The 27,215-nt window shown below is 34.2% G+C and overlaps 1 protein-coding gene across 2 annotated transcripts in view; it reads left to right on the top strand.

Moving 5' to 3' along the window:
- Positions 1 to 27,215, top strand: part of LOC148948855 (putative E3 ubiquitin-protein ligase RNF144A-A) — a 154,306-nt gene that overhangs the window by 108,155 nt on the left and 18,936 nt on the right. For both annotated transcript variants that reach the window (XM_089094753.1, XM_089094754.1), the window contains exons 4-5: positions 534 to 784; positions 23,095 to 23,184. In XM_089094753.1, coding sequence (XP_088950879.1) covers positions 534 to 784; positions 23,095 to 23,184 — 341 coding nt within the window. The remainder of the gene's footprint in view (positions 1 to 533; positions 785 to 23,094; positions 23,185 to 27,215) is intronic.

The raw sequence follows: 27,215 nt of genomic DNA on the forward strand, positions 1-27,215 counted from the left end.
CTGATATTCGCAAAATAAGATTTAAGGTATCAAAACTTCTGTATTTTCGGCAGTGCTGCGATATCGAACCATGAAAATAAATAAGCCAAGCCAATTAGTTAAACTTTAAAACGCTTTTCGTCGATGAAAATTCGACTGTTTAACAGTCTGTTCATTTCCAAAGACAAGTACACCTTAAAAAGGGAGCTCCACCTTCTTAATATGTCCAGTACCATTGGTTTGAGGTTAGTCTGCTACTACCAAAAACTGCGTAACTGCACACGGGGGTTCCCTCTTTTTCCTATTTTTAAGATATGTATGGTTGTATTTTGTATAACTTACCACTTAACCTGTTCGAACAATCGTAATTTATTTTAATTGACCTTGGTACTTGATTTGCGTAAAGAATCTCAGTATTGAAGCATACACATATCACAGTTGTATTCTGGCGGTTGACAAAATAAACAAGTAATAAAACCAATAACTATAATAAAACCATTATAATAACAATATCTATAGTAAATCCAATAACAAGGAAATCACGACTTTTTTAGAAGTTGAGCGAGATCCGTCCAGAATCTGGTGCCCAAATGTTGGCTGCGAAACCATCTGCGAAATACTACAAGATGCTTCCCCTCTTCGTCCAGTTGATAAGTGGAACAATCCGATTATGCATATTCAATGCAAGACTTGTGCACATGACTTCTGCAGCAGCTGCAAAGAATCGTGGCATGAAAACAGTGAATGTGAAGAAGACCCTTTGAACGAGAGGCAAGGGCTGGTCAAAAGATGTCCCTTTTGTAAGGTAAAGCTCTTCTTTCATATGCAAAGTTATCATCATCACTGTCTTTGGGAAAGAATGACTCATTCTCTTAAATACTTGACATAAGCTGCAGATGAACAAGGGAACATTTAGTTGTGGTTCTCTTGTGTGGATCAGAATGTAGTCCTAAGACGTATTCGCCTCATAAGCAAGTAATTCTTCGAGCCTTTTTTGAACTGCCTCTACCCTGTCATATATATATATATATATATATATATATATATATATATATATATATATATATATATATATATATATATATATATATATATATATATATATATATATATATATATATATATATATATATATATATATATATATATATATATATATATATATATATATATATATATATATATATATATATTCTCCAAACAGTGGGATTTAAAGTCGAGTCAAATTATTTATTTTAAACAATATACATTTTCATAATTATGGCCCAAACATGGTATTTTTTTTCTCTCTTCCAAGACCACACGGCCTTTTCTATGACGAAACAAATAAGAGTTCCGAATAAAGACACGTCCTTTTATTAGACAATGAAAGAGAAATATATACAAAGGCTCTAGACTGTGTCATCAAAATATCGAGAGCCTTTGTATATATTTTTGTTTCACTGTCTAATAAAAGGACCTGTCTTTATTTGGAACTCTTATTCGTTTCGTATCTTTTAATAAATATTATGTAATAAAACTTTAGTCAGTAATGAGTTTATAATGACAGTCCAATACTATAATAATAAATATATTGTCAGCGTAAGAAAATTTTGTCAACGAGCACAAAATGATCAAAACACACAAGCTACGAATTATTAAGATCACGAGGAAAAGTCGACGCAAAACTCGGAGAATAATACTGTGAACTGGAGTAAACTGGTTTCAGTTTTGGAACTTTCACAGCCACTTATCCGGGGAATCGGGATCTAAGGGGACTCATCTTCGAGTAGTTTAAGGCTAGAGATTAAGAATGGAAGGTATAAAGTATTATTTATTATTTTATATGGTAATCCCATTTTAGACCATTTGAAATTGTAACACTTAATAATTTCATAGTACTGACCAACATATCAGGGAGATGGGCGAGTGACAGAAGGGAAAGTTTTAAGAAAGTTCAATGTTAAAACTGCTGACTGCGTCATATTGTTTTATGATTGATTTGACTGTCATATTGTCAGTTTTTTTTGTTTTTTTTTAATGTTTCTATGACTATAATTGAAAAGCGGCTTTGATTCACTGTTACCGATACGTAGCTGTTTTTTAATTCACTCCGTGGTGATCTGACGAACTCCAAATTTTGCACACAAGCTCAAATATGATTTTTCGCTAAAATTTCGCTAAAACAGCGAAACTTGCTGAAGGACGAATCTGACAATTATTTTTTTTTAAATTGCGTTTGGTTTGTTTCATTTCTATGCTAAGCTTTGCCTGCGGACAAAATAGCTACAGTACCAGTCCAACCGGAATGTTCGTTCAATTCTCCTTTCTCAGCAGCGTTGACAACGCGGTATAGTTGTACCGTTTTTGGCACAATTTAGAGGTCCTGGTACAGTGTGGGTACATTTGATTTTTTGTTTTGTTTTGGTACAATCCTAATTTTAACGTTCACATCTCGTTAACGACGTTATTGGCGAAGTTGGTTTCGAAGATATGTGCGAAATCATCGAGAAGCAGAGATTATCATTGATAGTTGATGAAAGTACAGACTTAGAGTTACAAAAAGAGCCTGGTTATAGTTGTTTGCCATCTTGATCTGAATGGTGTTGATCGAGAAGACATTTTTCCTATAAGAGACCCCTTGTTGTGATTTATTGAAGTTCAGCAATGTACAGCCGAAAATATTCACCGGGCCATAGCTAAACTACTTTTTAAGAAATTGGAGCTTCAAAGGCAAACCTAATAGGATTTGCCGCAGGATATGCGTCGGTTATGATGGGGGGGGGGAGCAAGGTGGTGTTTAGGCGAAGCTGTCAGAAGACATCTCAAGTTTATTTGTACTCGGTTGTTCTATTCACATGCCAGTCTATTCACATACGTGCTAGTGCTGCCGGCAAGCAATTGCCAAAGAAATTGAAGATTTTTGTCAGGATGTATATGGCTATATTTGTCACAGCCCACAACGGGCCTATGAGATTTTATAATTGCAAAAGTAAATGGAATTGAAAGAAAATCGAATTTTGAGACATATAGCAAATTAATGGTTGTCTAGACTAGCCGTTGTAGCTCGATATTTGGAGCAGTGGGATTGCTTGACTTTATTCTTCCGTGCAAAGTCTTAAAGAAGCCAACAAGCCGGGGAAGGCCACTGCCACACTAAAAAATCTGCTGTCAGCGGTTTTCAAGGCTTACTTTGCCTTCCTGGCGTATATTTTGAAGTATATCGAAGACCTAAACAAGCAATTTCAGGCAGAAGACGCCCAGATTCATCTTGTCTACAATTGTTTTTCTGAGGTGTACAAGACAATATCATCACACTTTTTGTTGCCTAGTTATACCGAAGAAAGTGATTCGTGCCTGATAAACCCACATGACACCAACTACAACGTTGATGTCAAGGATTCGGATTGTGGGATCCAAGTGGTAGTGATTTTTACTAAAGAAAAGGTATCTCTATCGGCTGCAGTTAAATTAACAAAAGAGCGTAGGTTTTCGATCGTGCTCTTGGCTGAAATGAGAGCATTTTTTCAACTCCAGTTATTCATCAGTAAGAAAATTCGATAGGCTTCATCCACGCTATGCTATGGGAGTAGAGTAAAATCAGCCAAGCCTGGCACCGCTACTGGCTCAATTTCCGAATTTACTGAGTGACAATGATCTGGAAGATATCATCCAAGAGTGTAAGAGATTATTCTTTTGCTCTGAGCTTGACACTTCGATTGACTCAGATCCAGTCGTGTTTTGCACTCGGGTTTACAGGCAAAAAGATGTTAATGGGTCAAAGCGTTTTTCTCTGCTATTGACGTTTCACTTTAAGCCTACTTGTTCTCCCACACGCTTCCACTGCTGCTGAGCGAATTTTTTCTGCTGTCAATCTTAACAAAACCAGCAGTAGAAATCGTCTCGGTTTCACCAGCACGAACGGGCTTGTCAGTGCAAAACGGACTGTCTCAAAGAATTGGAAACCACCCTTGAAAACGGTTCTGCCTCCAAAATGGAAAAGCCGTGAAAGGAGATATGAAAAAGTTGGGCTACAAGAAGAAACAACCGAAAAAATGACCAACTAGCACAGACACTGGTCTTTTTCTCTTCTTTTTTTGAATGTAGAGTTTTTGTATACTTTTGTATGGTTTAGACTAATATCTTGTACAATATATTCTAAATGTTTTTGTTAAATTGATGTAATTTTGGTGTATAAAATTTACCAAGAAATTATATAGAATGACCAGTGAATTATGTGGTCAATGCGTAACTTGCCAGTGGGTAGCCTGGTCCGTGGACCCACGGGAATCTGTTGTGTTAGCCACTTACATGGCGTGACTGCTGATATGTTTCGTTTTTAGCTTCTGGTGCTCGTTACTTATCCTAAAGGTGGATTATATTTTGTTGACATTATAGTATTGGATTTCTTCCTTTATCCATTATTCACCTTAACGCCCAAAATTTTGAAAGAAAGGATTAACCCCAACAATCAGATTCAAGAACGCTTTCAGAAAATTTTACTGAAGCCTTCTTCTTAAATGCTTTTAGCGGTTTGGGTCTGCTATTTTCTTAAGCCGAGAAAGCCTATAGAAGCATTCTTCATATTTCAAGCTATGAGGTTGCTACTGCCTTGGGTTTATTTTTCCTGCTGTTGCCCTAGAAGTTTTTCTCAGTTTTCATTGAAATCAATGAAACATAATTACCGGCGAGCGTCGCAAAGTGACGCCAGCGGCGAATTTTTAACCTGCTAACTTTGGTCGGAAAAATGGTACAACTTATCTCAAAGCGTTGGCAACACTGTTTCTCAGTCGTTTCTGGATTTTCAACTTCTGTGGATGACAATTTTAATGTTATGGACAAAATATTCGTTTTTTGTCGCATATTCTCTGGCTGAGATTATTAATGCGCATTCTACGTGGGAAAGCTATTTGGGGAAGGATGGAGAAACATGGCTATTATAAGGGTCATACCCCTTAAAAGACGTGGCAAAATTTAGATATTAGCCAATTATAAAATAAGTCTCATCATCAAACTCATCATCAACGTCATCAACGATTTTGCGTCTATTTGGAAAGAAAACGTCGAGGTTGTTGGTCTTTACATATGGGACGCTTTAAAGAAATCGGTTTGAAGTAATTCTTGACAGTAAAAAAATTGCGATTATTTATGATTTTCAGAGAAATTTGAGCTTTACTCCTATATTATTGTAGATTTAAAAATATCAAATGCCCATTTTCTTACAAATTTACTACTTTTTTAGTGAAGCTACCAGACGCTACACTTTAAGTAGCCCAAATAGTTTTAATGCCAATGAAAGTTGAATGAAGAATGGAAATGTATGTTGGGACATTTTAACTGCTTGAATTTTGATTAGAAAGATAAGGTGTAACTATTCTAATTAAATTCGAGTCAACTAAAAAGTATATCTACTTGTGCATTGTGGTAGATAAATCATACTACTACTACTACTAACAACTCACCGCAGCACCAATCCGCCTGAGGTACTGCACAGCTACGCACGCTCATCCTCCATCCTAATCTATTCGAAGCCTTCCTCTTTACACCCTCCCAGGAAGATCCCATTTCCCTTAAAATCTTTTACGACATGCTCCCACCCCAACCGCGGACGACCTGCTTTCCGTTTAGCCCAAGACGGTTGGCCGAAAAGGACAATCTTCGGTAATCTGTCATCGTTCATCCGCAGAACGTGCCCTAATTATCTCAACATTTCTCTCGTTTAAGCTCTAGAAAGTGGGATTGAACCACACTTTTCGTACAGCCTACTGTTTGAAATAAGGTCAGTCAGTCGGGTACCCAAAACAATCTGTAGGCAATTTCTCTGGAAAACCTCTAGCGAATCTTCATCCAGTTTTCGGAGCGCCCATCCTTCAGAACTATATTTGACCACTGCCATCACTGTAGCTTCCAGTATTCTAATCTTGGTTCACAGACTTATCTTCCTATTCTTTCAAACTTTTTTCGACTATGAAAATAGACCCTGAGCATTAGCTGTTCTACATTTAACATCTTCACTGCTCTCACCGTCTTTACTAATAATACTACCAAGGTAAGTGAAGCTGTCCACTTCATCATTCTTTTCGTCACCCAACGTCACCTTTTCATCTTCACTTATTCTTAGCCTTAGTGACTAGTCTTCTTAACATTAGTTTTCAAACCTGTTCTAGCATCCTGAACTGGCAAAACTTCTAAAAGCTCATTCATTTTGCTCACACTTTCATCTAGAATGCACAAATCATCAGCATAATCTAAGTCCAGGAAAGTTTTTCCTCCCCATTTGATTCCGTGTTCTCCCATTATCTTTCTTGTGCTCCTTAAGACAAAATCCATCAAAATGATCCATATAAAGGGGGATAGAACACAACCCTACTTAACTCCTGATTTAATACGGAAACAGCTGTTAATCTTATTTCCTACCTTAACCACAGCGGTGTTATTTTCGTACATAGCCCTAATCACTTTAATGTAATGTCTGGTATACCATACAAGGATAAAGACCTTCGCCAGAGCTCTTCTATCAACATAATCGAAGGCTTGCTCATAATCTATAAAACTGAGGCCTTAAAGGTGATTGATAACTCAGATACTTCTCAGTTATTCACCTAAGAGTGGAAATTTGGTTGACACATCTTCCACTTTTCCTAAAACCGCACTGTTCTTCTCTTAAAACTTTGCTTACAGCATCTCTAAGTCTAAATAACACCATATTACTAAGTAATTTGCTACCTACAGAGGCCAGGCTAATGCCTTTTTTTAAAACTGCTTTGAAATTTGGTTGAAATTTGGGTAAAACTTGTCGAAAAAAGGACAAGTTCCCCAGTTTTAAGCAAGTTTGTGTCCTCCAAGAAAGAGTCAAATTAACGGTACTTGTATGACATACCCCCTACCACTCAAGTTGTTCAAGTATTGACGCACTGTAAACCGGTTTCTTTCGCTAGTTTCTTTCAACTTAGCGTGAGAAAAGACAAAAAGAAGTGACAGAATACATGGAAAATATATAATTTTGGCTATATATTTCCACATCAGGGGGATAGGGGTAATGTATTTGGACCGTGTGAAGTCAGAAAATAATTCTCACTTCATAATATCAGAATAATCGTAGCTAACACATTTTGCAGTACAATCCCTTTATATGGGCCTCTCTAAAAAGTCAAGTTTGGTTGATGCTAATGAAATAAAATAGGATGACTATATAATAGTTTAGAAACAAATTTGGGCTATATATTTGCACATTAGGAAGGAGGGGGCAAAGCATTGCATATATTAAATACGTAACCTAACCTAGGTACCTTTTCCCCCATCTAAACTCCAAAAAACAATACTTTAAATATCATAAAACCACGCTATACAGTGTATTTCTCTACAGCAGTGTCTTGAATCATCTTGTAAAAACGGGTTTTTCAACGTATCTCTCCCGTTTGACTGTAGCATCTCTTGGACTTCTTTAGAGAGGCCCATATAAAGGGATTGTACCCATTTTGCATGCAGACCCGCTGTACTTTATCCCCCCTCCCTAATGTGCAAATATACAGCCCAAATTTGTTTCTAAAGTATTATATTTTTATCATACTTAGGTAATATTTTCTTAGGATTAATCTAACTTCCCTTCTTAAGTGGTAGGGGTTATATCTACAAGTATCAAACCAACATCATAATTCTGGCTCTTTGATTGGACAGATGAATGAATTAAATGATATGAGTATCTAGTCCTTTTAATTCATGTTACAGCTGCAGGGTTATCGTAAATTCGCTTGTCTCATAGGGAGTATATGCCTTTAGGTATATGTTGATCTTATACGTAGACGCCATCTTTTTAGTTTTGTCTTAATGCGTAGGAAATTATAGTTTCTAGGTCCTTTTACTTGCTTAAGATGCTTGTCACTTAGTTTCCTGTTCTGTTCCTGTATTCTGTTTTCCTCTTCTGTATTCTATTTCGCCTATTACATTTTCTTTTGCTTATGTGTTTATTCTGTTTTTTTTTTCGAGATAAAAGCTCTCGTTTCACTTACGTCAGATCCAAAAAATATATACAATATCATAAACTAGAATAGTTCCCTACGATGTTTAGGTTACGTACTCTGCTTCGTCGTAGTAATATCTCCTTGTACAAAGTTGTTTTAAACTTTAGATAAACTGTAAGCCGAAATTAAAAATGTGTCAAAACATGCAATTCATCGCTATCCCTTTATTTTGACAAGGTTGATAAAGCTGTCAGTAGCAAGATGCTTATAGTGTTGCCTAAGAAAGTACATTGACCTTGCAGCTTTGGAAAACAATTCATTTTAGTTTGGCATGTCAAGAATGACCCTTAAGGCTTTTCTATCGATCTTCTAAAGCCGTTAATTCCATGCAATACTGAATGAGACGAATTGAGTTTTGTAATTAGTGCTCGGAAAATCACCCATATGTTGGTATTAGTTTTTTTATTGCGACATTGTTGACGCACACGTTTACAAGAGTGCAATGAAAAATAGAAAGAAGAATCGGAAAATGGATAAGTTTTAGCCGACCGTTCAAATGATCAGACGTGGTCGGCAAAGACTGTGGTTAGAGTAAATTGCAATGCAGCCAGGGACATACGAGGGTGGAGGGCGCAAAGGCTGGCCCTCCCTTCCCCCATAACATTCTTAGTAATCCTTGATTTCCGGGCAATTCTTATTCAAATAATAATTTTTTTTTTAAGTTTTGGTTAGCCAGTCTGCTTGTATCTTACATCCCTTGGCCAAATACAAATTTTTAAGAATATCTGTGCACTCTATCTTACTCGAGGGGTTGCTCCCTCCCAAAATGTGTGTACATGTGTTCCCAGGTGTGCCCAGCCGGTGCCCAGGGAGGGTGTACAGTGGGTTCCAGAGAGAGAGAGAGCAACCCTTCGATCTTACTGCTCAGGCCGTTTTTTTTTTTTTTTTTTTTTGAAACTAAAATTCATTCTGTTCTGACCAGTTGTATAACTACTGTGACAAGAGTATATTCGAAACTCTATGTTAGACATCCTATTTGTCGGGCAAATTTAAATTTAAACGCTTCTGACTGATATCAGCAGCGAACTGAGCTCTAAAATCTTGGCACTTAAATTATGAAAAGACAAAAATCTCAGCAGAACAATGTAAGATCAGAGAGGTAGGATTTTAGCACATTGACTAGCCAAAAAATGAGCTAATGATAGACATAGGACGTCATTATTTCTCCGCATCTAATGGCGAAAGTTCAAGTAGCAAGTTTTGCACAGAAGAAGATAAATTTGTTGAGGCCAAAAGGACCAATTGGCATTGCTACGTGAATTCGGGCTAGTACGTTCACATGCAGGTCCAGCCAGACATGCACAAGAGTTCCATTCTGAAGGGCGCAGATGATAAATATAGTTATTAAAGAAGATTCATCAACAGAATTGGAAATCTTAGACCCTGGTTTCTAGACAATATTATTAGTGTTATGATGGACAGACTCATTCAAGTAAGTTAAGCCTCAGGGCACAAAGGTATGTATTCTAGACTCTAGAACTGGGTGCTTACCTGCAAGGTTTTGCAACCGAGCACCGAATTGTACGTTTGAACGGAAATTGTCTAGATATTGATGTATGGACGGACATGTGTTTTGACGTCACAGTAGAAGTAACGTAACGTACATACTTCTACTGTGCTTGACATGCAAGTGTTGCCACAGACGCGAAAGCCGTTAAGTTCTGACAGAATATGGTAACCCTTGCGATGCGAAAAATGAAAGCATAATGATATGGTCTTTCTAGAAAATTTTCCCCATAAGTGGAGTCCTGAATAGTTATCCAGTAGACATATGCCACTATTGCATTGTCACTAGAGTATAAACTGTGCTGAATGATTTTTTTAAACGCAATATGTCGGCCAGATAATATCTCAATCTAGATCACAAACAAACCACATGGACATTTTTCACCGAGGGCGTAATTATTTTGTGCCTTTTGTGGGGTGACGTTTAAATACTTCTTTAGTTATTATTGCTGATATTAACAGACATAACTTCAGTAACCTGATTTACAAGCTTAAACAACTCGGTTTGTTATTGCTATTGTTTATACTATCTGTCATTAAAGAAAACAATTTATAAAAAATCCTTAGCTTATTCGTTTTCTGTTTTTGCTCCAGCAGTATGTGTCCTTTAAAATAAAATAAAAAGACTAATAAATAAATGTGTAAAGCCGTTCTGACTTCTTTGACGTCATTATTCAGTATATTCATCCGTTCTTCGCCAATAATAACCTGAATTCTTCTTGAAAGGTTTCCGGGAAGAAGTGGAAAGGACTTGTTTCTTCATGTTTGGCTTCATTTTCTAGAAATACTATTATAACTTACTGCGAACTTCTAATGACTCGTAGCGAATAAAATTAATCTATTTTTTTTCTTCTGAGGAATTCTGATTTAGTTTATGCACTGGAATAGCATATAAAGTTGGAAGTGTTATGTCAGATATTGCAATAACGCATCCATACCTTGCTCGGGAGGAATATATTTGGCATATAGATTTTTTTTAAAGAAGATAATCTAAAGTTATAATGTGACTCATGATTTTCAAAATCCGTGTACACCAGGTGGCAAAGTTTGTTGCAGATGGCACGCAGAGGCGGGGCAGAAGAATACCATGTGAAGTGGAACAACTGGCCCTCCGACTTGTACCTAGGTTTTGAAGCGGCAGCCACTCGGTCAAAAAACATTCGTTTTGTCTCGCTGCCACTACTACTAGCAACTCACTGCAGCACCTAGCTGCCTGAGGGCAACACAGCTACGGACGCTCCTTCTCAATCTGTTCTAAGCTTCCCTCTTAATCCCCTCCCAAGAACTTCTAATTGTTTCTAAATTCTTTCTCATGACCTCGTCCCATTCCATTCGGGGATTACCTGCTTTTCCCTTCGGCCTAGATGGATTGCCATAAAGGACGATCTATAGCAGCCCGTCATCCTTCATCTGTAAAACGTGTCCTAACCATCATTTCTCTTACAGCTGATTGTTTGAGATACGGCCCGTCTAATGAGTATCCAAAACTACTCGTAGAGCAAGATTTCATTCATAATTATGAATGAAAGAGTCATTGAGTGGTTGAAAGCATCGAATAACAACTTGTAAAAATGAAAAAAAGTGTTGTCAGTACTGCACATTTTCACGGATTTTAGCAGGACTTTAGCAGATTGACTAGCCAAAAATGAACTAATGATAGACACAAGATGTCATTTATTTCTCCGCACCTAACGGCGGAAGTTCAAGTAGTAAGTTTTGCACAGAAGAAGTTAAATTTGTTGAGGCCAAAAGGACCAATTGACATTGCTAAATGAATTCGGGCTGGTATGTTCACATGCAGGTCCAGCCAGACATGCACGAGAGTTCCATTCTGAAGGGTGCAGACGATAAATATAGTGATAAAGGGCTTTGCAACCGAGCACCGAATTTTACCTGTGAACGGAAATTGTCTACATATTAATGTATGGACGGACATGTGTTTTGACGTCACGGTAGAAGAAACGTAACGTACATACTTCTACTGTGCTTGACATGCAAGTGTTGCCACAGACGTGAAAGCTGTTAAGTTCTGACAGCATGCGGTAACCCTTGTGATGCAAAAACGAAAAGAGCCATGTTCCTACGTGACGTTGGTATGTCTGGCTGAAAGCGTAATGATCTGGTCTTTCTAGAAAATTTTCCCCGTAAGTGGAGTCCTGAATAGTTATCCAGTAGACATATGCCACTATTGCATTGTCACTAGAGTATAAACTGTGCTGAATGATTTTTTTAAACGCAATGTGAAAATATCTCAATCTAGATCACAAACAAACCACATGGACATTTTTCACCGAGGGCGTAATTATTTTTTGCCTTTTGTGGGGTGACGTTTAAATACTTCTTATTGCTTATATTAACAGGCATAACTTCAGGAAACTGATTTACAAGCTCGAGCAGCTCGGTTTGTTATTGCTATTGTTTATATTATCTGTCTACAAAGAAAACAAAAATCAAATAAAAATCCTAAACTTATTCATTTTCTGTTTCTGTTCCAGCAGGGTGTGTTCTTTAAAATAGTTTCAATTTCTATAACAACATGACCCCTCACAAAAAAAAGAAGATAAAAAAAATAATAAATAAATGTGTAAAGCTGTTCTGGCTTCTTGACGTCATCGTTCAGTATATTCACGCGTTCTTCGCCAATAATAACCTGAATTCTTCTTGAAAGGTTTCCGGGAAGAAGTGGAAAGGACTTGTTTCTTCATGTTTGGCTTCATTTTCTAGAAATACTATTATAACTTACTGCGAGCTTCTAATGAGTCGTAGCAAATAAAATTAATCTATTTTTTTCTTCTGAGGAATTCTGATTTAGTGTATGCTCTGGAATAGCATATAAATTTGGGAGTGTTATGTCAGGTATTGCAATAACGGACCCATACCTTGTTCGGGAGGAAAACTTTTGGCATATAGATCTTTTTTGAAAGAAAATATTCCAAAGTTATAAAGTAACTCATGATTTTGAAAATCCGTGTGCATTTATTTGGGATTTATATCGGGATTTATTCCAATTTATTGTCATAAATAAAACTTTTAAAAACCCAAAATAGTGTTTAGGTTAGCTCAAATTCGGTAGCGTTCCACCTGGACACGGCTTTGACCGGCTCAGTCTACCTTGCAAACACTCGACGTCTTCTTTTTTTCAATTTGGCATTCAGCTTAATGGGATAGAAATAACTGAAATTCTTCACTAGCTTCATCGTTTTGATTTTAGTATCATTGTGAATTTAAATTAACATTTCTCTTCCGTTATGTTTCAGAATTCTCGTCGAGTTTGAGTTATTGCCAGATAAACTTTGTATTTGTTACTAGTTTGATTGAACGATTGTTTGTTAACTTCCTTCACAATTATTGCCTGATGGGTTACATACTAGGCTACATAGATTTTTGCCCACATCGGAGATTAAAGATTTGTTCCCCCCCCCCTTCCCGAAAGTTTTTGCCCTGGTATAATTTCATGTGTATTATGTATATGTGCGATCATTTCGATCGAGGGTTGCCTACTTTCCGCCACCCGGTGCACATCTCGAAGCACCACGTATGCCGCACAGTTCCCGCAATGTTTGGCATAGTTCCGTCGCGCTTGGCTTCTGCTGCCCGGTATAAGTGATTTCTAAAAGTTTATGCTTCTCGATTTCGGCTTCGGTGTACATCTATGGCAGATGATGCGGAACCCCTTGTTCTTGTCAAGATATGTTATTGATGGACATTGCTAAATAACTCAGAGGATGCTTTTTGAAAGGAAACTGTGTCAGTGTAACTTGTTTGCTTTGAACTTCTTTCATGCTTGTAGTTGTAGTGTTCATATTAGAAAGACGATAAATCAAACGTATGTCTCAGGGCATGTCATTTAATTCTGAAATGTGTTTCTCAAAGCATTCCAGAGTTTCATTCTATATTTTCTGAGATGAGACAGAATTTCCATAGATACAATATGAGCTTCTCAAGTATGTGGTGTAAATCACGCGGTACTTGTTAATAATACGGAACACACCCAAGAAATGAAGGTACTTGTACACACTCTGATACCCACCGCTATAACTGTATCAAGGAAACCAGACACGAAATCCGCCAAACGGGTATTTGCAATAAAGAAATGGAATGCAAAGCGTGGTTTTTATTGCTTTTACAATATTAAACTTTTTTTTTTTGGGTTTTTTTTTTTGGGGGGGGAGGTACATATGTTAGGCCAGGTTACGTATTTAATATATGCTACGCCTCCCCCCCCCCTAATGCGCAAATATATAGCTCACATTTGTTTCTAAACTATTATATATTCATCTTTTGTTTATTATTTGCATTAACCAAACTTGACTTCTTTTCTGGGTACCATATTATGCACAAGTACGGAAGTGAGGTTGGGTTTTCCGTTAGATCTAACCTAAATATATGCCCCAAATTATACAAGTCTAGTGCATCACTTGTCTCTGTGGCTATGCAACCGGTTTTCTGACATCTAACCTAAGCGTAATTCCTTAGTGTGTTCCGTATGATTAACAAGTACCAATCACGCCATCAGCATTCATCCTTTTTATATCTGATAAAAAAAAATCATCAATGGCAAAATTCTCGGGCTATTTGTGCCGAATATCTAGTTGGTGCCAGACTTATCGCCAGACCCTCTGATTAAATACGCCTATAGGCTGGGGTTGCCACCACAGTCAGTTTCTAAAGTGCTACAATTACCCAAATTTGCGTGCTGCACAGCGACTTTTGGTGCCGCGACGCGCATGGTCCGTTTATGTGTAGCCTACTTAGATTAGTTTTCTGGTCAATTTTTTAATCTCTTTTAATATAAATGAAATTATAAAAAAAGACTTAAAAAAATATATTTTACAAATTGGCTAAAAAATAATTTTTTCGGTTCTAAAGAAACTTTTGATATACATACTTTAAACATAATTTAAACACGGTGCGTATTTTCACTCAACTACATATTGATATCTAACTATTCGCAGTTCTATATTTAAGTAAGATGCGCACCAGGTTTAAATTATGTTTAAAGTATGTATATACATATAGTGCCAAAAACTGTTTGCTGAGCTGCTTTCAAAGGCTGGATCAGCTGGGCAATTTATGATCAGTCATACTTTGATATCTCTGATCTACATTATTCTGCTGATCCTCCCTTTGAGAACAGATTAGTGAACGTTTTTTGGCAATTTCTTCAGCAGCGCGAAAATATCGAGGTAGAGAACAAATCACTAAAACTTGTGATGAATGTGCTATGCGTATGATGTGCTACTCTTTAAGTAGCAACCTGTTTGCAAACAGCTTTTCTATTTGGTGACTTGCAAACTTAGATTTATGCAAAATAATAAATTAGTCTGTTGCTTTTGCTACATTTATTAAAAGGTATTTTTCTTTAAGAATATATAGAAACCGGTTTTTCCTGAAAGAAATCAAAAGGAACTGACGAACAAAATACGACCATATCTGTCTTTAAGAGAAGGAATATTTTCTAGTTTTTTTGTCCTAATTTTCTATATGACTCCCATTAATGCATAGAGCATACCATAATTACAAAATATTGTCCAATCTTTCTGATAAGAATTGAACCTATTTCATTTCCGATAGAATTTTGTTTTCCATGCTGAACGGAAACATACATCTAATCTAAATTTGTATTATTGTTGTCAGGGGCGAATCTCCAGCATTTTTTTTTTGTGGGGGGGGGGGGGCAAGGCGGTCCATATCCGGATAGTCAAGGGGCATGGGATATATAATACTTTTTTCTCCACATTATTAGGTGGCAGTCATTGTCCGCTCGTAACTTGTTCTATTTTCACTGGCTTTTTACTCTCTCCGTAACCAGGGTGGCGAACGTATTCCACACGTCTGGTAAATGGTCATTCTAAAAACATACCCCCCCCCCCCTAGTATTGCTATTTTGAACTAGATCGCTCGCTCACATTCCATGCGTATGCAAATGTATGGGGGTATTAGATACTGCACCAGAAGTCCTAAATTACCAGAAAAGTCGTGAAATTGTCTTTGATTGCGTTAAGCATTTGAGACTGATGGACAATTTACGTCACCCTGATAACTAAAAATGTGTCGACCCACCCATTCAGGATCTGTAACGTCAGCATTCAAATGTAATATTTATATTTTGTCAAGTGAATATAATGCGCTAATTGGGAGGGGGCTGCTTGCCCCCTAAATTCCTTACTACATTTCGAAAAAAATACCTCTTCTTGGTATTTTAATTAAAAAAAATCCCTGCTATAAGCCTAGGATTGGGGCTATTGAGAAAGAAACGTTAAGAAAACAATTCTTGCTTCGTACAATGCAGACAAATTTTAATTAACAAATTTTGAAAGCGATTCTACCATACCTAACCCCCCTCCCATAATGAGCAAATATATAGTCCAAATAATATATTTCCCATGCATCGCTCTTGTTTCAACCCGAGCACCTGTAAATTGGATCAACGCCAAGGAAAATCAAGAAAAGGAAAAACATATGGTAAATATACAATTTGGGATATATATTTGCATATTAGGGGGTGGGGATAAAGCATAGTAGAATCGCTTTCAAATTTTTTAAGAACAATTGGTCTGTGTATCATGAGGCAAAAATTAATTGTTTTCTTATCATGTTTTCTTCTCAACAGCCCCAACTCTAGGCATATACCAAATTTCTTTTTTGGCATTTTCATTAAAAAAGAAAATCCAAAAAACAAAATTACCTTCTCCCATAGATTTTTGAAAATGCAGTTTAGTGGATTGATGCTTCTGAATGAATACATATGTTGATTTATAATCCTCCTTTCCTCCATTCTTCATTGATGATTTCAAACTTGCTTTGTGCGGGAAGGAGGGTTATTGTTATTAGCCGTTTTGCTGATATTCACTTGCTTTGTCATCTTCTTTTTTTATTATTCATTATATTAAATGTTTCATTTTCTTGGTTTATTCTTTTTAATTTTTGAACCTTTTTCTCATCAATTTCTCTCGCCTTCTCAATTGTCAAGCATTCACTCTGTCCCATCTTTTTTTCTGTGTAGTGCTGCGAACTTTAGCTTATATATCAATTAAATTTAAAAAAAATAGTTTTTCAACTGAAAGTAAGGAGCAGCATTAAAAATTAAAACGAACAGAAATTATTATTTATGTAAGGGTGGTTCGCCCCCTCGTCATTTTGTTCCAATTCTTTAAGAATGACCCCTGAATCACAATGGCCGTTAAAGTAGAACAGATAGCTCCTTTGAAAGTACTAAAAAACTTTAGCGTAAAGAGCGTCAAGCGGGGTGAACCCCCTCATATACGCAATAATTTCTGTTCGTTTTAAGTTTTAATGTTGCTTCTTACTTTCAGTTGAAAAAAAATTAATTTAATTTCTGATCGTTTTTTAAATAATGCTGGGAAATCCGTCACCACCTTCATAGAAATGTACCTTCCCCCATGAAAACATCCTCGATGTAAAGATCCCAACACGTAGCCCCCCACCCACCAGAACAAATCCCCCCGGAAAATGTCTGTAGGCTATACTTCCCAATAACCAATACTATTGTAAATAATGGGCAACGTTCATAACTTGCAGCCCTTCCCCCTGTGGTTTTTGGGGGTTAAGCATCCTCAAAGACATACTTATTAGATTTTCGACTATGTTGAACAAAATGGCTATCTCACAATTTTGATCGGGCGACTTTGAGAAAAAATGAGCTGGAGGGGTCTAGTTGCCCTCCAATTTTTGTTTACTTAAAAATGGCACTAGAACTTTTAATTTCCGTTCGAATGAGGCCTGATCATCTAGGAGACTCACTACTAGTTAGCCTTTTTTTTTTTTTTTTTTTTTCTTAAAAAATTTTTTTAATTAATGCTGGGTTTTAAGAAAGGCTAAGCCCAAGGCTATGTTTAATCACTAGGAAACTGAGTGGACTTGTAAAAAGCGTAACTCGATTTTTTTTTCTTTTTACAATCTCAAAATTTCGTAAAAAAAGCCAAAGTTCTGTTTAGTCACCAAGAAACAGAGTTCTCCCTAGTCTGTGCTTAGTCAATAAAAAACTGATTTGAATTGTAAAAAATGTTGTAGTTCGAGAACTTTTCTATTCTTTCTACTGTCTCTAAATTTCGTAAGAAAAAGAGCAAAAAAAATCATGTCTACTTTTAAAATGTACTTAAGGAATAATGGAATTGAATTGCTAAAATACGTCACAAAAATTAAAAATAGAATTAAAGAATTAGTTTGCATGGGAGTATAGAACAGTAAATTCACTTTTTAACTCGTTTTCTTAACAACTTAAATTGTTTTGTTGTATGTTTGTCACATAAATTTGTAAGTCATTACAAAAAACTATGTGTATAAACTATATGTTACGATAGAGAATTCCAATAATAATTTATATTTGTTTTGTTACTGTGTTTGTCATATAAATTTGTGAGCAATATTTCGTCCACTTCCGAATGTTTGATTTTTTCCAAATTTTGTCTGTGAAGAGACAAATTTTTGTCTATATGCTGAAGACAAAAGTTGTTTAGTCTTAAAAAAAAACTAAAAAGTAAAAAATAATGAATGTAAAGAAATTTTTACTGAAAAAAGTTGTTTTTAGAGGAGACTAAAAAAGTCAAAAGTCAATTGCCAAGTCTTTATTCTGAACACAAATGTTGTTTTGGGTGATGACTAAAAAGTCGAAAATAATGAACATGAAAAACATTTTTTAGTCTTGGAAAAGAATTTTTAGTCCTGGAACGTTTTTTGCCTTAGAAAAGGCTAAAAAGTTAAAAATAACGAATCTGGAAAAAGATTACTGAAAAGAAGTTAATTTTAGAGAAGACTAAAACTTTTTTTAGTCTTAGAAAAAACTAAAAAGTAAAAAATAATGAATATAAAAAAAAATTTTACTGGAAAAATTTGTTTTTAGAGAAGATCAAAAAAGTCAAAAGTCACTTGTCAAGTCTTTATTCTGAACACAAATGTTGTTTTGGTTGATGACTAAAAAGTCGAAAATAATGAACGTAAAAAACAGTTTTTAGTCTTGGAAAAGAATTTTTAGTCCTGGAACGTTTTTTGCCTTAGACAAGGCTAAAAAGTTAAAAATAACGAATCTGGAAAAAGATTACTGAAAAGAAGTTAATTTTAGAGAAGACTAAATCTATTTTTAGTCTTAGAAAAAACTAAAAAGTAAAAAATAATGAATATAAAAAAAAATATTACTGGAAAAATTTGTTTTTAGAGAAGATCAAAAAAGTCAAAAGTCACTTGTCAAGTCTTTATTCTGAACACAAATGTTGTTTTGGGTGATGACTAAAAAGTCGAAAATAATCAACGTAAAAAACAGTTTTTAGTCTTGGAAAAGAATTTTTAGTCCTGGAACGTTTTTTGCCTTAGAAAAGGCTAAAAAGTTAAAAATATCGAATCTGGAAAAAGATTACTGAAAAGAAGTTAATTTTAGAGAAGACTAAAACTTTTTTTAGTCTTAGAAAAAAACTAAAAAGTAAAAAATAATGAATATAAAAAAAAATTTTACTGGAAAAATTTGTTTTTAGAGAAGATCAAAAAAGTCAAAAGTCACTTGTCAAGTCTTTATTCTGAAAACAAATGTTGTTTTGGTTGATGACTAAAAAGTCTAAAATAATGAACGTAAAAAACAGTTTTTATTCTTTGAAAAGAATTTTTAGTCCTGGAACGTTTTTTGCCTTAGAAAAGGCTAAAAAGTTAAAAATAACGAATCTGGAAAAAGATTACTGAAAAGAAGTTAATTTTAGAGGACTAAAACTTTTTTTAGTCTTAGAAAAAACTAAAAAGTAAAAAATAATGAATATAAAAAAAAAATTTACTGGAAAAATTTGTTTTTAGAGAAGATCAAAAAAGTCAAAAGTCACTTGTCAAGTCTTTATTCTGAACACAAATGTTGTTTTGGTTGATGACTAAAAAGTCGAAAATAATGAACGTAAAAAACAGTTTTTAGTCTTGGAAAAGAATTTTTAGTCCTGGAACGTTTTTTGCCTTAGAAAAGGCTAAAAAGTTAAAAATAACGAATCTGGAAAAAGATTACTGAAAAGAAGTTAATTTTAGAGGACTAAAACTTTTTTTAGTCTTAGAAAAAACTAAAAAGTAAAAAATAATGAATATAAAAAAAAAATTTTACTGGAAAAATTTGTTTTTAGAGAAGATCAAAAAACTCAAAAGTCACTTGTCAAGTCTTTATTCTGAACACATATGTTGTTTTGGTTTATTAATAAAAATTCTAAAATAATCAACATGAAAAACATTTTTTAGTATTTTAAAAGAATTTTTAGTCCTGTAACTTTTTTTGCATTATAAAAGTCTAAAAAGTTAAATATAACGAATATGGAAAAATATTAATGAAAAGAAGTTAATTTTAGAGGACTAAAACTTTTTTTAGTCTTAGAAAAAACTAAAAAGTAAAAAATAATGAATATAAAAAAAAATTTTACTGGAAAAATTTGTTTTTAGAGAAGATCAAAAAAGTCAAAAGTCACTTGTCAAGTCTTTATTCTGAACACAAATGTTGTTTTGGGTGATGACTAAAAAGTCGAAAATAATCAACGTAAAAAACAGTTTTTAGTCTTGGAAAAGAATTTTTAGTCCTGGAACGTTTTTTGCCTTAGAAAAGGCTAAAAAGTTAAAAATATCGAATCTGGAAAAAGATTACTGAAAAGAAGTTAATTTTAGAGGACTAAAACTTTTTTTAGTCTTAGAAAAAACTAAAAAGTAAAAAATAATGAATATAAAAAAAAATTTTACTGGAAAAATTTGTATTTAGAGAAGCTCAAAACAGTCAAAAGTCACTTGTCAAGTCTTTATTCTGAACACAAATGTTGTTTTGGTTGATGACTAAAAAGTCGAAAATAATGAACGTAAAAAACATTTTTTAGTCTTGGAAAAGAATTTTTAGTCCTGGAACGTTTTTTGCATTAGAAAAGGCTAAAAAGTTAAAAATAACGAATCTGGAAAAAGATTACTGAAAAGAAGTTAATTTTAGAGGACTAAAACTTTTTTTAGTCTTAGAAAAAACTAAAAAGTAAAAAATAATGAATATAAAAAAAAAATTTACTGGAAAAATTTGTTTTTAGAGAAGATCAAAAAAGTCAAAAGTCACTTGTCAAGTCTTTATTCTGAACACAAATGTTGTTTTGGGTGATGACTAAAAAGTCGAAAATAATCAACGTAAAAAACATTTTTTAGTATTGTAAAATAATTTTTAGTCCTGGAACGTTTTTTGCCTTAGAAAAGGCTAAAAAGTTAAAAATAACGAATCTGGAAAAAGATTACTGAAAAGAAGTTAATTTTAGAGGACTAAAACTTTTTTTAGTCTTAGAAAAAACTAAAAAGTAAAAAATAATGAATATAAAAAAAAATTTTACTGGAAAAATTTGTTTTTAGAGAAGATCAAAAAAGTAAAAAGTCACTTGTCAAGTCTTTATTCTGAACACAAATGTTGTTTTGGGTGATGACTAAAAAGTCGAAAATAATGAACGTAAAAAACATTTTTTAGTTTTAGAAAAGAACTTTTAGTCCGGGAAATTATTTTGTCTTAGAAAAGACTAAAAAGGTAAAAGTAATGAATATGAACAAAAATTACTGAAAAAAAGTTATTTTTAGAGAAGGCTAAAAGTTTTTTTAGTCTAAGAAAAGACTAAAAAGTCAAAAATAATAAATAAAAAAATTAATGAAAAAAAGTTGTTTTTAGAGAAGACTAAAAAATTACAAAACAAAAATTCTAGAGAATCTATGAATATATGCGAAAACGAGGAACTTAAAACGGATTGGGCTTTAATGAACTCTATCGTTTTAGCTCGTTTTCTCTGCTCACCGATTTGTCTGACTAGTGCATTTATAACTTAGTTAATTTGATATCTATGTTATGTAAAGCTCAATCCGTTGTGTCCGTCGTTTTCACTTATAATCATAGATTCTTTGGAAAACGTTTTTTTACACTTTTTTTCCTTTCTGAAAACGAGTTTAATATTTATTTTTCTTTTTGGGCTAGTGATCGTGGAAAAGTGTAGAAATTCTTATTTTAATCTTTTTTTTTAACTTTTTTTAATCTTTTTTTTGTAACGTCATTCTTTACCAGCTTTGTAGTTTTTACTTGATTCACTTTGATACTGAGCTGTTCTTTAAAATTCAAATTAATGAACCAATTACTAAGTTACCTGTTATAATTAACCACTTCTGTGTTTGTCAAGTGTTGCTGAACAGAAACTAATTATAACAACAACATTGAAACTAATTAACATTAAATAAATTGTTTATTAATATTGAAAATCTACTATTTTTTCAGGAGCATCATTTTCTTTACATACAAAATTTACAAAAATAAATGCCAAGGAACCTTTCGGTTCGTTAGACCAACTCCAATTTCCAACACATAATTCTATAATAATGATCTGGATTTGAAAGCCTTTTAAAGCCATATACAAAAAAAGATACTAAAGAAAAATTACACTTTATTTGACATCCTTCCCATCAATACAAAATTTCCTACTGCCACAATATAACAGGGAGTCCAGACCTCATTAACTCACGAAGCAGCCTATCTTCCCCATCCTAGATAATTGATCCCCTTAAATGAGAATGCTGCTTACACCGGAGGACGAAATGGCCCAGTCCATAATCATTCTCCCTCATCTCAAGCAACTACACCCGGCCTCCGAACCTTCCTTCATTTTCCTTACAACCTTACCATAAATTGGAAGACAATTAGCTCGAATCTGAATCCTCAGATATTTAATAGGCAATCTCAGCTTAAAATAATATAATAAACAAATACAAACTATACAAATAAACAAATACAAACTATACAAATAAACAAAAACAAAACAATGTGACCCGTAGACGGGCTAAAAACACATCAATACAAATTATTATTTTTAATTATAATTATATGTGGCACTACTAAAACAAAAAATAATAGAATCAAGCAAAATCATAATTCTTCTTACAAAAATTCCTCAAATATCCCCGGAAAATACTTCGGTCATGCTCACGCACTACCACTATTGGTAAATGACTCCGAGAACTTGGCAAGACGTGCCTATTAATTAAAATAATTAAACTGATTGTTTTAGAGGTATCCATTGAGCTGCTATTTATTCAATAATAAAAATCAAAAAGGGCAAACTAATTATAATTAACCCAGTTCTGTATTTTGTCAAGTGTTGTTGAATAGAAACGAATTGTATCTACATAATTGAAACTAATTAGTATTAAAATAAATTATTAATTAATATTGCAAATCTATTATTAATTAAAACAATTAAACTGATTGATTTACAGATACCCATTGAGCTGCCATTTATTTAATAATAAAAATTTAAAATTGGAAACTAATTATAATTAACCCAGTTCTGTATTTTGTCTAGTGTTGTTGAATTGAAACGAATTATATCTACATAATTGAAACTAACTAGCATTAAAATAAATATTTAGTTAATATTGCAAATCTGTATAATAATTAAAATAATAAAAATTTAAAATGACAGACTAATTGTAATTAACACAGTTCTGTATTTTGTAGAGTGCTATTGAATAGAAACGAATTATATCTACATAATTGAAACTAACTAGTATTAAAATAAATTATTAATTAATAATTGCAAATCTATTATTGATTAAAATAATTAAACTGATTGCTTTACAGGTACCCATTGAGCGAGATTCAGGATGTGCTCAAATGATGTGCCGTCGATGTAAACATGTCTTCTGCTGGTACTGCCTTGTTTCCCTAGACGTAAGTTCTATTTTCAGTATTCTTATTATTGGCTTTCACAACTAACAACTTCAGGCTTTAATATTTCCTGTGAAGGGAAGGGAATATTTCCTGTGAAGGATTTAATATTTCCTGTGAAGGATTTAATATTTCCTGTGAAGGGAAGCATGAAAACTGAGACCCAATTGTATTAAAACAAAAATTGGTACTTGTCGGTTATCGGAAACATTCAAGAATTACGCTTAGGTTACATCTCAGAAAACCGGTTTCATAGCTACAAAAACAGGTGATGGATGATACAATGCATTTAACTTAGACAGAATGGAAGTTCAATGAGAATGCATTGGATAATTTGTATAATTTAGGCTGTATATTTGCACATTACGGGGGGGGGTAGGTTGGGTTAGGTTACCCATAATTTTGTTTCTAAAGTATTATTTTATCTTCTTGTTTTGTTATATTTCATTAGGATTAACCACTTCACCTCTTGGGTGTGTCCAATAAGCGACAAGCAGGGTTGTATCCAGGATTTTTTTCGGGGTGTCTTATACAAGTTTTTTTCTTTTTTTTTGGGGGGGGGGTAGGTTGGGTTAGGTTACCCATAATTTTGTTTCTAAAGTATTATTTTATCATCTTGTTTTGTTATATTTCATTAGGATTAACCACTTCACCTCTTGGGTGTGTTTCCAATAAGCGACAAGCAGGGTTGTATCCAGGATTTTTTTTCGGGGTGTCTTATACAAGTTTTTTTTTTTTTGGGGGGGGGGTACACAAAAAAACTCAAAAACGCATAACAAAAATTTATATCCATTTTTGTTACATTTTTACGAGCCAGACAAATATTTCGGGGGGAGTTCAAGCCCCCCCCCTGGATGCGGCCTTGCATACTAGTACCAAAATGTTTTATTCTATTATTCGATAAGGAAAAAAACCTTCCTTTTCTTTTGTAAATAAGCAAACAGGAATTTTCATTACCAAGGAAAGATAGATTTGTACTTCTTATCTTTAATCATAAATCTCTTTGCTATAATTTTATCCACGAATTGTTTTGAATGTGATTTCCTCTCTTAAGTTTCTAGTATGTCCGCTGGCATTACATACTACTATTAAAGTAATTGAATTATTGTCTACTGGCGACAGGATCATGATAGTGTTAAAATAATCTTAGTAAAACGGTACATTTGTAGATCAGCTCAATTTTTAATTTATTTCTGTATCACCAGCGGCAACCGGCAGTTTTTCCACTGAGAAACAGCGAGTTTATTTGTAAAATTAAATAAAAAAAACAAGTTTTTTAAACTGAAAGTAAGGAGCGACATTAAAACTTAAAACGAACAGAAATTATTCCGTATATGACAGGGGCTGTCCCCTCTTTAACGCCTCGCTCTTTACGCTAAGGTTTTTTATTTTTTTAAAAAATAAAGTTGTGAGACAGAGTCAAACTTTTGCGTAAAGAGCGAGGCGTTGAGGAAGGGACAGCCCCTTTCATATACGGAATAATTTCTGTTCGTTTTAAGTTTTAATGTCGCTCATTACTTTCAGTTTAAAAAACTTGTTGTTTTATTTAATTTCTGATCGTTTTTTAGTTAATGCAGCTTTTATTTTGGCTCGCCGTCATTGAATAAGTAAACAAAATTTTCATAAAAATTTTACTTTTCTTTTGCTAAATGGCTGTCTCTAAATTTGGTTCTGACGTAATTTACAAATTAACTTACGTAACGAACTTCTATATTCGTAGATTTTTCTTCTGGCAATAAATACAAAGTTGCAGATTTTTGCAGATACGAGCTTGAAACCTATGTTATAGGGTTTTCTGATACGCTGAATCTGACGGTGTAATTTTCATTAAAATTCTTTCACTTGTAGGGGATGTTTCCCCCTCTTTAAAAAATCAGGTGAGTTTCCTGAGGCTCGTAGCCTTTGATGAGTAATACTAAACTTAATGAAATTTATATATTTTGAATCAGCATTATAAGACCATTCTTTTGATACATTTATTGACATCAAAGATCCGTTTTTAAAAGTTTTGCCTACTATTGAGCCGTATCGCTTGTTTTTTTTTTATTGTTTTTTTTATTAATTGTATGTTATTAAGTATATGATGGGGTTCTGCCCTTAGTAAAAACCACGCTCTTTACGTTAAAAGTTAAAAAAATTTAAATTCACAAACCCCTGAATCACAAAGGCCGTTTAATTAGAATAGATAACTCTTTTGAAAGCACTAAAAAAAAACTGTAGCGTAAAGAGCGAAGTATTGACTTGGGGGAGAGCCCCCTCATATACGTAATGATTTCTGTTCATTTTAAGTTCTAATGTTGCTTCTTACTTTCAGTTGAAAGTACTTGTTTTTTTTAATTTAATTTCTGATCGTTTTTTAAATAATGCTTGGAAATCCGGCACCCCCTTCATAGAAATGTCCCTTACCCCAAAGAAACATCCTCCACGGAAAGATTTTCCAGAGTAACCCCCTCCTCCAGCCCTACTTCCCCCCCCACCAGAAAAAATTCTTCCTGAAAATGTCTGTATACTTCCCAATAACCCATCCAATATGTAAGCAATGGGCAAAGTTCATAACTTGCAGCCCTTCCCCTGGGAACTGTGGGGGATTAAGTCATCGTAAAAGACATATTTATTAGATTTTCGACTATGCTAAACACAATGGCTATCTCAAAATTTTAATTGGGGGACTTTGAGAAAAAAAATGAGCGTGGGAGGGGGCCTAGTTGCCCTCCATTTTTTTTGTCACTTAAAAACGGCACTAGAACTTTTAATTTCCGTTCCAATGAGCCCTCTTACAATATTCTAGGACCACTGGGTCAATACGATTACCCCTGGAAAAAAAAAAAAAAAAAAAACACGAACCCGTGATCTTTCTTCTGGCAAAAAATGCAAAATTCCACATTTTTGTAGATAGGAGCTTGAAACCTCTGCAGTAGGATTATCGGATACGCTGAATATGATGGTGTGAATTTCATTAAGGTTTTATAACTTTTAGGGGGTCTTTCCCCCTTTTTTCGAAAATCAGCCAAATTTTCTCAGGCGCGTAACTTTTGATGGGTAAGATTAAACTTGATGAAACTTATATATTTGAAATCAGAATTAAAATCTGATTCTTTTGATGTATCTATTGATATTAAAATTCCGTTTTTTAGAGTTTTGGTTACTATTGTGCCGAGTCGTTCCTTACCTACAGTTTGTTACCACGAACTGTTTGATAGTTCGAATTTTTTTTTCCAGTTCTTTAAAAATGACCTCTTAATCACAATCAGTTGATCAGTTGAAAAACTTGTTTTTTTTTATTTAATTCCTGATCTTTTTCTTTAATAATGCTGGGAAATCCGGCGCCCCCTTCATAGCAATCTCCCTTCCCCCATGAAAACTTCCTTCATGGAAAGATCCTTCCATATAGCCCCCGACCCTCTCCTTCCCCCACCTACCAGAAAAAATCTCCTCTGAAAAAGTCTGTATACTTCCCAATAACCAATACTATATGTTAACATTGAGTAAAGTTCATAACTTTCAGCCCTCCCCTGGGAACTTTGGGGGATCAAGTCATCCTAAAAGACACTTTTATCATATTTTCGACCATGCTGAACAAAATGGCTATCTCAAAATTTTGATCGGGTGACTTTGGGAAAAAAATGAGCGTGGGAGGGGGCCTAGTTGCCCTCCATTTTTTTTGGTCACTTAAAAAGGGCACTAGAACTTTTAATTTCCGTTCCAATGAGCCCTCCCAAGATATTCTAGGACCACTGGGTTGATACGATTACCCCTGGGGAAAAAAAAAACAAAAAAAAAACAAACAAATAAACACGCATCCATGATCTTTCTTCTGCCAAAAAATGGAAAATTCCACATTTTTGTAGATAGGAGCTTGAAACCTCTACATTATGGTTCTCTGATACGCTGAATATGATGGTGTGATTTTCATTAAGGTTCTATAACTTTTAGGGGGTCTTTCTCCCTTTTTTCGAAAATCAGCCAAATTTTCTCAGGCACGTAACTTTTGATGGGTAAGATTAAACTTAATGAAACTTATATATTTGAAATCA

The sequence above is a fragment of the Artemia sp. Qi Xiang Cuo genome, chromosome 9, assembly GCF_049724085.1.
Source record: "Artemia sp. Qi Xiang Cuo chromosome 9, ASM4972408v1, whole genome shotgun sequence".
NCBI lineage: Eukaryota > Metazoa > Arthropoda > Branchiopoda > Anostraca > Artemiidae > Artemia > Artemia sp. Qi Xiang Cuo.